The sequence below is a fragment of the Hemitrygon akajei genome, chromosome 3 (assembly GCF_048418815.1).
Source record: "Hemitrygon akajei chromosome 3, sHemAka1.3, whole genome shotgun sequence".
Lineage (NCBI taxonomy): Eukaryota > Metazoa > Chordata > Chondrichthyes > Myliobatiformes > Dasyatidae > Hemitrygon > Hemitrygon akajei.
Window position 1 is genome coordinate 161,816,329 of NC_133126.1, and position 13,565 is coordinate 161,829,893.

Consider the following 13,565-nt stretch of genomic DNA (forward strand, 5'->3'; position numbering starts at 1 on the left):
TACACCATATGCCTTCTTAACCATAGTCAACCTGCATAGCAGCTTTGAGTGTCCTATGGACTCAGACCCCAAGATCTCTCTGATCCTCCATACTGCCAAGAGTCTTACCATTAATACTACATTCTGTCAACATATTTGACCTACCAAAATGAACCACCTCATATTTATCTAGGTTGAACTCCATCTCCCACTTCTCAGCCCAGTTTTGCCTGCTATCAATCCTATATTGCGACTCAGAACCCTGTTGTTTATATATCAAATCAGAATATGACTTCCCTAAAAGCACAGTCTCACATTTGTCTGGATTAAATTCCATCTGCCATCATTCTGCCCAACTTTTCAGTTGAGCTATGTCCAGCCCTATCCTTCATCAAGGCAACCTTCATCAGCTTAAATTCCACTAAGTTCAGAATCAGAATCAGGTTTATTATCACTGGCATGTGACATGATATTTGTTAACTTAGCAGCAGCTGTTCAATGCAATACAAAATCTAACAGAGAGAAAAATAATAAATAAAATAAAACTTAATAAGTAAACAAGTAAATCAATTACATATATTGAATAGATTTTTTAAAAATGTGCAAAAACAGAAATACTGTATATTAAAAAAAAGTGAGGTAGTGTCCACAGCTTCAATGTCCATTTAGGAACTGGATGGCAGAGGGGAAGAAGCTGTTCCTGAATCGCTGAGTGTGTGCCTTCAGGCTTCTGTATCTTCTACCTGATGGTAAGTGAGAAAAGTGCATGCCCTGGGTGCTGGAGGTGTTTCATACTGGATGCTGTCTTACTGTGACACTGCTTCCTAAAGATGTCCCGGATACTTTGTAGGCTAGTACTGTACCCAAGATGGAGCTGACTAGATTTACAACCTTCTTCAGCTTCTTTCGGTCCTGTGCATAGCCCCTCCATACCAGACAGTGATGCAGCCTGTCAGAATGCTTTCCACGGTTCAACTATATAAGTTTTTGAGCATATTTGTCGACATGCCAAATCGCCTCAAACTCCTAATAAAGTATAGCTGCTGTCTTGCCTTCTTTATCACTACATCAATATGTTGGGACCAGGTTAGATCCTCAGAGATCTTGACACCCAGGAACTTGAAGCTGCTCACTCTCTCTACTTCTGTTCCCTCTATGAGGATTGGTATGTGTTCCTTCGTCTTACCCTTCCTGAAATCCACAATCAGCTCTTTTGTCTTACTGATTTTGAGTGCAGCACCACTCCACTAATTGGCATATCTCACTCCTGTACGCCCTCTCGTCACCACCTGAGATTCTGCCAACAATGGTTGTATCATCAGCAAATTTATAGATAGTGTTTGAGCTATGCCTAGCCACAAAGTCAGGTGTATACAGTGAGTAGAGCAGTGGGCTAAGCACACACTCCTGAGGTGCGCCAGTGTTGATCGTCAGCAAGGATGATATGTTATCACCAATCTGCACAGACTGTGGTCTTCCGGTTAGGAAGTCGAGGATCCAATTGCAGAGGGACGTATAGAGGCCCAGGTTCTGCAACTTCTCAATTAGGATTGTGGGAATGATGGTATTAAATGCTGAGTTATAGTCAATAAACAGCATGCTGATGTAGGTGTTTATCTACAAACTCAATCACACTTTCTTCATTTTCATCCAAGTAATTATATATTCCAGTAAGGGGGCCAACAGTTAATTGGGGCTGTTAATTTAGAAGAACTCTTAAAGAACAAAAACTAATCAAGAAAATAGCCAGGATTCCCTTTGTTTATTTGGGGCACTATGATGCTGAATTGGGACAGTAGACTTGCTAAATTGGGACAGGAGACTGTTGCTGAAGTTCTAACTATCATCAGTTGTCTGCACTTGTGTGGCCATTAAAAACTACATCATGCTGACAGCAAACAGTTTTTAAAATAGCATCAGTTGCATCTATTTGTATTCAAAAAGCAGTGATTTTATCACTGACAGTTGGCGAGAAATAAATAGTATGACAATTTGCTCACTGCAGTTTCACGGCATTGTATGAAGTCAGTCCATTATCTGCACTAGATGTCAATGTTGATTTTGCTCATTTACAGTGAATCAAAAGAACATGGTAGTGCACACTGGATGAATTTCTTTGTCGATAACTATAAGGAACTACGGTTTTATAGTACATTAGTATTGTGAGCATTCTAATTAGTTCTGCATTTTATTTAAAAACGTAATTTGTTATTCAGTTAAATGGTAGATTATCTTTTTTTAAATCTGTTTTAACTATTTCCATATTTATGAAACTTTGGCTAACTGGGGCAGCTGCTTATTTGGCCCAAAACGTACACTCCTGATATGCCAGAATCCACTGTATTACAAATAACAAAGGTCCCAGCACTAATACGACTTCCTCAAGAAGAAAAAAACTCAAAGCAGATCTGAGACATGATCTCTCCTCTACAAAACCACGACATCCTTGTCTGAAAACTATAAACCAGTAAGTCTCAAGTCAGTGTAGGTAAATTAGCACTGACTTACAACTAGGGACAGTCAACATGTCTATATGCAGGACGTCGCATCTTACTAAGATTATAAGAGGCATCGATAGAGTAGACAGCTTGTATCTTTTTCCCTGAAGATTGAAATATCTCTGATACCAGAGAGCATGCATTTAATGTAGGTTTAAAGAAGATGAGTGGGTATTTTTTTTTTCCTTTTCACATGGAGTGGTAGGTGCCTAGAATTTGACACATGGGGTGGTGGTGGTGACAAATACATAAGGGCCTTCAAGAGGTTCGGATGTGCCGAGAATGCAAGGATGTGGAAATTTTGCAGATCACAGGAATTAGTTTAGATGAGCATTTGATGACTAATTTAATTAACTTGGCACAACATAGTGGGCTGAGGGGCCTATTTCTGTGCAATACTGTTCTCTACTCTATGCTCGGAACAGTCCAAAGTGCACTGTCTTTGAAGTAAACACAAATCCTGTTCCTCAATCTTCTCCAATAACTTCCATACCACTAACCCAGAGGCCAATAGACTTCAGGCTTATCCCACCTTCTTGTCTCCGGACAAGGGGATAACATTAGCCTATCCTCTAGTCTTCTGGTACATCAGTGACTAACAAAAGTGGAAAAATCTCCACCAGGGAATTACAAAAGTTAATAATTAAAAGTAGCTTTGAAGAGATTCATAATTCATCATTGACCTTTTATCAGTAGGTTGACCGATCAGGAATGCTTGCTTTGTACTCTTTTTGAATGTACCGACAACAACTCACATGAATATAGCTGTTCTTTTTATTTTACCAAGTAAATGTAATATTTGTAGAGAATGCATTTATTTTCTCATCGAAGGTGCCTATTTTTCCCCATGTTAATTGTGTAAGCATAAAATGAAACTGAATTAAGTTGTTCCAATTGACAGTAATTAATTACTCCTCTGTTCATATCAGCACTACCCTAAATATTTGACTCCATCATTAGTACCAAAACTTCACTGCAACTGTTACTGACAATGTTCATGTTTTGACAACCATTCCACATTCCCCTCCACTTCAAACAACAAAAAAATCTGCAGATGCTGAGTTCCTCCAGCATTTTGTATGTGTTCCTCTCTAATTCTCTAACTTGCTTCCCATAACTTGAAGTGTCTGAGCAAAAAGTACTGTCCAGCTGCATCATTTCCTGTTTCTACCTCATTCCTGTGGTCAAGTAGTTCCTCTCTTGTTTTTAAACTGTACTCAACATATACTTCTAACACATTAAATCATTTTTTAGATACAAATTTGATTTTTCTTTTGTCATGGGGTCCTAATGTTTGAAAGGAGTGGGTGAAGCAGGAGAGGTGGAGTAATCATCTAACAAAACAGACCACCACTTCAGGAATGTTATTTTTGTTATGGCCTTATGAACCACAGAATGGAGTTAAAAAGAAACCATGCACCACAGGACAAGAGCGCCCAAGTTTTAATAGATATAAAAATTCTGGCCCCAAAGTGCTTACAGGTTGCAAGAACTTTGCAGATAGGTTACATTTTCAATGAATATGAACAGAGAAACATTATTATTTTCATTATTTTTCAAAAAAAATCTATTTTACAAAATAAACGAGGGCCTGGGCTCAATTTCTACATCCACCTTTAGAGCCTCTGTGCACATGCTGTTTCAGAAGGCAATAACTAATCTGCAGCCTTCACTCAAGCTTTGCTCTTCACTGATGATTTCTGGATTTTTAAGGACATACAAAATCATGGACTCTCCAGATCTCTCCACTCATACAAAGCTGTGCCACGGACATGGATATGATTACACTCCACTAATCCAAGGCAAGATTACTGATTTTATTATAATGAAACAGTCTGTTAGCACAATATAATGAAATTTATTAGTCAGTAGAGCCGAGTTCATGTCACAGGGAAAGACTGGAGAATCAGTAATATGGAAAACAGCACCCTCAGATATGAATTATTCATGGATTAAATGCACCAATTATTTCATTACTTTTTATGATTAGAAATGTTTATGCTACGAAATAAAAGTGAAACATTATGAATCTATGTACAAATGGAATAACTCTCAGTGGCTTTTGAAAGGACTTAATGTGCATGATTTTATAGCATGTTTAAGAATTACGCATTAGATTCTAAAAGGAATAGCAAATTAGGAAATGATTTTCTGACATAAATTCAGAGCCTTCTGTATTCTCCAGCAAGTGGTGTTTGTATTCACTTGGATAAGTCCATTTTCTATGTCGGAGTTCAAATAAATAACATTTCTAAACAAAAATATCTACTGCTTCATGTATTAATGTTGTTAAAGCTAAGTTCCAAAGGAGTTTACTGATCACAGATTTATTAAAAAAATCTTCATTGCATATACAGCTGTGAATAGAGACAAAATTGTAAGGATAAGGAAAATGCCATCCTCTGCCATTAACAGGAGGCAATGGCACAGATATGACATCACTAAATGGTTTGGATCTTGAGCAGTTGACCGGAATTGGTAATAAGTTTCATTAAATCTGGTGGGAACAAAATTTTAAATATGTAATAAAAACAGAGAATGGTTTAAATGAAAGTAAACGTTGATGTATTTTACTTTCTTTAAGAATGCAACTTAATAAAAGGATGGAACTCTTCATTTATTTCCATGAAATTTCACAGGAAAATTGAACTCTTTAGCACTTTTTTGGCTAGTTCACCCTAAACAACCAAGAGGAATCTGAACATATTTGTTTCTGTCCTACTCAGAGCATCCCTACTTCAACACTTTTCCTGATAAATCAGAGACTCCAAGAGCACTGTTTCTACACACATTCATTTAAATTTCAGTACTTCTGATTTTCAAGACCAAATACTATCCTATTGTCATGGATAAATTAGTATTAAATGTCATATTAGTAATGACTCTTAGTTGCAACCTCATTAAAACAATGAAAAGGTAAGATGTGAAAAATAAAATCAGTCATAATGTACAGCATAGTACTTACTAAAATAACTGAAGTTTTACCTGCAGAACATAGTCCAATGCTATATGTCGAAAGCATTTACGTGTTGCTGTTAAAATGTTGGTAGCCTCTTCTACTTCATGCTGCTTATTTCTTTGAACCTGAGCATTTTTCACTAAAGCATTTTCCTTCTCTTCACTGACCTTGTCAAACTGTTTCTTGGCTTCTTTAAATTTTCTAAGATCCCTGAATGTAATTGGAAAGAGCATGCATTTATATAGCATCTTCAATAGCTTTGAAACATCAAGGAGCTTTAAAAGCAATTAAGTATTTAGACCTGTAACCACCACTGTACTGTGGGGAATAAAGCAACAGAGTCTCACAAATTGCAATAAAATAAGCCAACTAATCTGATACAATGATCATAAAATCTTCTGCAATGCAGATAAATTTTCAAACTATGCAAATACCTAAAACCTGGAATCATATTCTTTCAGATATAATTTTACCCCCATAATCAATTAACAATATAGTTATTTTTTGTGTAACGAAATCCAGTTTTGTGAAATAATGATTTATTAACTTTAAAATTAAATTGAATTCATTGGACACTTGTTGAACTAACTGGCATATACATTCCCATTTCTCATTTGTTGTTATTATGGAAGGTATAATCTTACAATATCCAACTTTCTCTACTTGAGAAATAATACACAGCATTCTCATCATTTACTAGATGAGGATGTTATGTTTTTATTTTGATGTGTATTTCGCTTTGCTCAATGATTATTGGAATGTAATAATAAAAAGGTGCCTACTCCTTTACAAATGTCTGAAGCTGCAACTTGATGGATCTTTGGACCTGGTCAAACAGAATCTGAAATACAAAATAAATTTACAATAATGGTTACTCCACTTTAACTATTTTATCAATGGAAGCATTCTCATTACATTTTTTTGTCATGATCTTCACTACTTTAACTATTTTATCAATGGAAGCATTCTCATTACATTTTTTTGTCATGATCTTCACTTCCTCTTCCAAACGGTACTTTTTTCTTGGGCTATTAAAATAAAATTTCGGTCTGAAGAATTACATCAATGCGGGCGCTCATATGTCAAGAATGTTTAATTCATGTTGTACTTCCCCTTCCCCACACTTGTGTTTAATTGTTTCATTTCCAATGCAGCTCAAGAACAAATCATTGCATAGAAGTTTATATATTTCTCATAACATAATACATTTCTGTCCATAAATATGACAATTGTCTCAGTGCACTTTAACAATATTTGGAATTAAATTATTAAAAGTTACCATTCCACCACAATAACTCATGAACAACGATAACTGAATTTTGTCTAAAAGGTTTATTTGGGCACAACGAGATAAAGACAATGAGTTCCAGTTAATTTGCAAAAAAAAATTAATTCTGCATTTATGCGACATGCTTTCAAATATTACAGGCTTCTTAAAGGATGATTGTTGCTCGTCTTTTTTCTGAGATAGAGAGATACCCAGAAAGTGAAGGAAAGATTGAGAACAAACAAGTGAGGAGAGAACAGAGTGAAAATGAAAATCAAAAGTACTGAAATTTAATTGAATGTGTGTAGAAACAGCACTCCTGGAGTCACTGATTTATCAGGAAAAGTGTTGAAGGCAGGATGCCCTGATTAGGACAGAAACAAAGGAGTAGCCCAGAAAACAACTGGCATAGTCTGGGCCCATGCAAGTTCTCATGTCTAAACCAATGGCCTGGAGCACGTAAGTGGAACTGAAAATATGTTCAATGTGAAGACGACTTAGCCAAGTGTGCTAGTGAATAGGGGTAAAAGAAATGCTGGATTTTTTTTAAAATAAGAGACTTACAGCACAGTAACAGGTTCATCAAGCTCAAAGAACCCAAATTACACCCATGTGACCAACTGAGCTACTAACCCAAATGTCTTGGAACTTGGGAGAAAACTGGAGTACCCGAGGAAACCCATGTGGCCCTGGGGATAATGCATAAACTCTTTACAGGCAGCAGAGTTGTTGACACTGTAAGAGCTTTACACTAACTGCTACACTACTGTGTTGCTCCCACCCAATCTGGAACAAAAAAAGCACTGGAAGAATTCCGTTGGTCAAGCAGCATCATCTACCAGCTTCTGTTCTATACTGCTCTCAGTTCCCTTTTTAAAAATATTTTAAAAAAGATAGCTCTGTGATACAGAAGTTTGCAAAGTTGCACTACTGCTCGGAGACACTGGTTTGGTCCTCACTTTGGTGTCTTTACTGATACTATGTAGAGCATGCAGATTCTTCCCATGACTGCATGGACTTCTAAGGGAGATTCTGGTTTCCTCCCACATTCCAAATACAGCTTGATAGGTTAAGTGGCTATGACAAATTATCCCTTAGAGAAATTGAAAAATAGTCAAAGGACTGTTGATAGGCAGGAAAGCGTGAATAACTTCCAGTGCTACAGGGAACTGAGGACCAACTTCTGTGTCATAAGTAACACAGATATTACAAGCAGGAAATGCATCAAAGAAAGGTATGCTTCAGAAATTCCTAATAACATCTGGATTCTCCATAAGTAATGGATTTAAGCACATTAACGAACAGAAATGCAATGTGGCTAATTGCCCAAATTATTTTTCTACCACTGTTATTGATGTGAATTACTAATGTACCGCTATCTATTACAATGCACATGTGTAACTAGCTATTTATTGGCCCAGAACCTACTAGAATTTGAGAAATCATCAGTAAAGGGATTCCAGCCCAGAAAGTGCATCCCATAAACTTGATGGAAGTGAGAGACGAGTCTAATGTACTGACAATAACTGACCATCTGTGAACCTGATCAGCAATGACAGTCAAAAATGTTTAAAATGTACATATGCCATTGACTGGTAGATTGTATAATTTCCACTGGCAAGACTGATTAATTTGCAAATTTTCATAAAAATCAATGAAGTTGAGAATAATACTGTCTTTGCACAGCTATGCTATTAGTATGAATTACTCATAAATGTGTAGGGATTTATAAACTTATTCAAATTAAATTCAAAGTTCCTTCAAATGAGAGATAAAACAGAAAATTAGAGCTAAAATATTTTTCCCTCATCAATATATCCTGAAATTAAAATTCTGCAATTTCCAAAATGCTCAAACTTCAAGTCCTACATAATAATGAAAGATCACATTCAAAACAATTCAACAATTACACTGAAAGCTGAAGTAGAAAATAACCTTGGTCACCTAAGTTGCCCATATTAAGTTCAGAACACAATCCATCTTCATTAGACAGTGAGGTGTGCAGTTTCCACACATAAATGATAGATACCAACTAAACTAAACTAAAATTTTGGGCTCACTGATCCAACCATTATAAGCAGAATCTTATAGTTTTAATTGCTGTATGGAATCACATTGCTTCAAATTTTAATACATAATAAAAAAATCTTTATTCTATTGCATCTTTTTCAATTAAGATGTTTTTAAATTGCAGCCTCCAGAGGAAAGACAAAGAATGATTCAACACCAATGCAAGAGAAGTGCAAGGCAGGCACACAAAGACCAAATACAAAACTTGCATCAATAATTTCTGCCAAGTAGAGAAATGTGAAGTAGCATTTATATTTCAAAAAAAAACAGCCTAGGATTAAACTGCAGAATGGGGCAGCACTGTAGTGTTGCAGCAAGTATAATACTTCACAGCTCGCAAGCGATGTGTATCAATTCCCACAGCTATCTGTAAGGAGCTCGTTTGTTCTTCCCTTGACCATGTGGGCTTTCTCTTGTTCTCCAGTTTATTCCCACATTACAAAAAATGTAAAAGTTCTGGGCACGCTATGTTGTCACCAGAAACATGGTGACACTTGAAGGTTGCCCCCAGCACATTCGAGGAGAGTGGTGGTCATTATTGCAAACGATGCCTTTCACTATATGTTCCAACATGCATGTGACAAATGAAGTTGGGAAGGTCATTCACTAATCTAAATATCCAAAAGTTTACAGAGATGGATAATTTGTTTCTGGAAAAAGTATAAGGAGTAGTTGTGAAAATATTTATGGTTTCTATATAAAATATATAAAACAAGACAAACTATGTGAAATTACTTCATTTAATATCTATGGTGGACTTCTAAAATAACATTCCATGTACATTGGTAAAGAACCGGTAGCAAATACTTTCGCATGCAAAACCTAACTTTTTATCTCTTCCACTTCCATTACGTTGGGACACAAAAAGTCTTTCTGGAGGATGCAGCGATTCACTTACAATTCCATCCATGGTTATGTATTTGGCATTGTCCCCTAACAATACATATACTGCTGAATGAACTTGGTGGTTCAAACAGACTCAAGGAGGCTAAGGGATGGTTGATGTTTTGGTCTGAGATGCTCCATCAGGCCACTGCTCACCTCTATTGCTTAACAGATCAAATGCAGATTGGTCAATCACTTGGCAAGGCATGTGCATTCTGTTCACAACAGTGACCCTGAGCTTCCAATTGCCTGCCACATTAATTCCCCATCGCAGTCCTACTTTTCCCCATCTACATTTTCCAATTTAATTAACTCACACTTCCTTTGATTTAGAACAGGGCATTTTTGCCTTTCATCATTTCAGCTCTATTAATATAATCTGATTTGCAAGGCATGTCCACAGTCTTGTAATTTTTGATCATGATGCCTAATCTGATTTAAACTGCCATATTAAATCACTTGTTTTCATCCTAATTAACATAAATCCTTTGTTCCCAACCTCCCTTGTGTCAGGAAATAATCTGTCATCTTTTTACATATGACTCACCATAATTATAGCATATAACACTTATTCCAAATACAGGTTTTCCCCGCTATCCGAAAGTACAGCGTTCCTATGAAACCTTTCGTAAGCCGAAATGTTGTAAAGCAAAGCAATTACCATTAATTTATATGGGAAAATTTTTTGAGAGTTCCCAGACCCAAAAAAATAACCTACCAAATCATACCAAATAACACATAAAACCTAAAATAACATGAACATATAGTAAAAGCAGGAATGATATGATAAATATATAGCCTATATAAAGTAGAAATATTGTATGTATGGTGTAGTTTCACTTATCAAAATCAGGAAGACAGCAGCGAGCCAAAATCGATCTGAAGAAAAAAAAAATTGGCATGTACACTCATTGTACGTACATGCGTACGCACGTACACGCATGCACACACAACTGCTTGCACAACGCTTCACGGTCATGGTAGTCTTTTTGGGGTAAACACACGTATAAAGCGGGCGTCTTTTTTTCGTCAAAGCGAAAATCCTCTTTGGTTAGCGAAAACAGGTCCTAATGCAGGTCTTTCGTAACAGCGAACTGTCATAAAGCAAACGTTCGAAAAACAGGGGCCACCTGTATAGGGTCCCAATGTAAAATGTCAACTATTTGCCTGCGTCCACAAATGCTACCCAACAGCAGTCTGTATTTTGATCCATAATCGTGCATCTGCAGTCTCATGTTTCCATACAAAACTTAATGCTGTACCAAGCTTGTTATTAAATCAACTGTGGTCAGTTATCAGGAGATACAACCTCTTTTTAGAACATCCCCAGGGGATGTACCTCTCGTAAACAGGTTCACCCTCTTGGAAGCTGTCAGGACAGAAGATACTGCCAGTCTGAGAGGCGGACAGGTCTGCGAGCCAAAAATTGGTGCAGAAGCAGAGCCGAGGAGTCAGACATCAGGAAGAGCCGTGGTAGTAGGGGACTCCATAGCAAGAGGTACGGAAAGGGGTTTCTGCAGCAACATGCGAGATTTAAGGATGGTGTGTTGCCTCCCTGGTGCTAGGATCCAGGACATCACAGACCGATTGCAGGGAATCCTCAAGGGTGAAGGTGAACAGCAGGAAGTGGTAGTACATGTCGGCACAAACGACATCGGGAAGAGGAAGGCCATTCAGCAGCGGGACTTCAGAGGACTTGGAAGAAGGCTGAAAAACAGGACTTCCAGGGTGGTTTTCTCTGGTTTGCTTCCAGTTCCTCGTGCTGGAGAGGGCAGGAACAGGGAGATAATGGATCTGAAAGTGTGGCTGAGGAACTGGTGCAGGAAGCAAGGATTTACATTCTTGGACCACTGGGATCTATTTCGGGGTAGGGATGAATTGTACAAAAGGGACGGGTTGCACCTTAATAGGCGGGGGACCAGCATTCTGGCAGACAGGTTTGCCACTGCAACACGGATGTGTTTAAACTAAGTAGTGGGGGGGAGGGGATGAACTGGAAATATAAGGATGGAGTTAAAGGGAAAGTGAAAATAAGAAAAGTTAAAAAGGACAACAGGATCAATGGAGTAGAAAGCTCAAGAAGAGATCATACAGTATGGCCAAGTGAAATAGGAATTGATATGAAAGGAGAGGCGAGTAACGAATTAAAAGTATTATATATGAATGCACGAAGTATAAGGAATAAAGTAGATGAGCTTGAGGCTCAGTTGGAAATTGGCAAGTACGATGTTGTGGGAATAACAGAGACATGGCTTCAAGCGGACAGGGCCTGGGAAATGAATATTCAAGGATATACATCTTATTGAAAGGACAGACTGACTGACAGAAGGGGTGGGGTGGCTCTGTTGGTGAGGAATGATATTCGGTCCCTTGCGAGGGGGGACATAGAATCAGGGGATGTAGAGTCAGTATGGATAGAACTGAGAAATTCTACGGGTAGAAAGACCCTAATGGGAGTTATCTACAGGCCCCTAAACAGCAGTCTGGATGTAGGGTGTAAGTTGAATGAAGAGTTAAAATTGGCATGTCGCAAAGGTAATGATACAGTTGTCATGGGGGATTTCAACATGCAGGTAGACTGGGAGAATCAGAATGGTACTGGACCCCAAGAAAGGGAGTTTGTGGAGTGCCTCCGAGATGGATTCTTAGAACAGCTTGTTCTGGAGCCTACCAGGGAGAAGGCAATTCTAGATTTAGTGTTGTGAAATGAACCAGATTTGATCAGGGACCTCGAGGTAAAGGAACCATTAGGAGGTAGTGACCATAATATGATATGTTTTAACCTACAATTTGAGAAGGAGAAGGGAAAATCAGATGTGTCAGTATTACAGTTGAACAAAGGGAACTATGGAGCTATGAGGGAGGAGCTGGCCAAAGTTCAATGGAACAATACCCTAGCAGGGAAGGCAGTGGAACAACAATGGCAGGTATTTCTAGGAATAATGCAGAAAGTGCAGGATTGGTTCATTCCAAAGAGGAAGAAAGATCCTAAGGGGAGTAAGGGGCAGCCGTGGCTGATGAGGGAAGTAAAGGGCAGTATAAAAATAAAAGAGAAGTATAACATAGCAAAGATGAGCAGGAAACCGGAGGACTGGGAAGCTTTTAAAGAGCAACAGAAGATAACAAGAAAGGCAATATGCCAAGAAAAAATGAGGTACGAAGGCAAACTAGCCAAGGAGGATAGTAAAAGCTTCTTTAGGTATGTGAATAGCAAAAAAATAGTTAAGACCAAAATCTGGCCATTGAAGATAGAAACGGGTGAATTTATTATGGGGAACAAGGAAATGGCAGACGAGTTGAACAGGTACTTTGGATCTGTCTTCACCAGGGAAGACACAAACAATCTCCCAGATGTAATAGTGGCCAAAGGAACTAGGGTAAAGGATGAACTGAAGGAAATTTATATTAGGCAAGAAACGGTGTTGGATAGACTGTTGAGTCTGAAGGCTGATAAGTCCCCGGGACCTGATGGTCTGCATCCCAGTGTACTTAAAGAGGTGGCTCTAGAAATCGTGGACGCATTGGTAATCATTTTTCAATGTTCTATAGATTCAGGAACAGTTCCTGCTGATTGGAGGGTGGCTAATGTTGTCCCACTTTTCAAGAAAGGAGGGAGAGAGAAAACAGGGAATTATAGACCGGTTAGACTGACGTCAGTGGTGGGCAAGATGCTGGAGTCAATTATAAAAGAGGAAATTACGACACATTTGGATAGCAGTAGAAGGATCAGTCCGAGTCAGCATGGATTTATGAAGGGAAAATCATGCTTGACTAATCTTCTGGAGTTTTTTTGAGGATGTAACTATGAAAATGGACAAGGGAGAGCCAGTGGATGTAGTGTACCTGGAGTTCCAGAAAGCTTTTGATAAAGTCCCGCATAGGAGATCAGTGGGCAAAATTAGGGCAC

The 13,565-nt window shown here is 38.1% G+C and overlaps 1 protein-coding gene across 3 annotated transcripts in view; it reads right to left on the reverse strand.

Annotated features, from left to right (window-relative positions):
• Positions 1-13,565, reverse strand: part of LOC140725567 (arf-GAP with coiled-coil, ANK repeat and PH domain-containing protein 2-like) — a 128,932-nt gene that overhangs the window by 77,714 nt on the left and 37,653 nt on the right. For 2 of the 3 annotated variants that reach the window (XM_073041183.1, XM_073041182.1), the window contains exons 5-6: positions 6,219-6,277; positions 5,463-5,646 (exon numbers count right to left, since the gene is read on the reverse strand). In XM_073041183.1, the coding sequence (XP_072897284.1) occupies positions 5,463-5,646; positions 6,219-6,277 (243 nt within the window). The remainder of the gene's footprint in view (positions 1-5,462; positions 5,647-6,218; positions 6,278-13,565) is intronic. The other variant, XM_073041184.1, reaches the window with a different exon arrangement.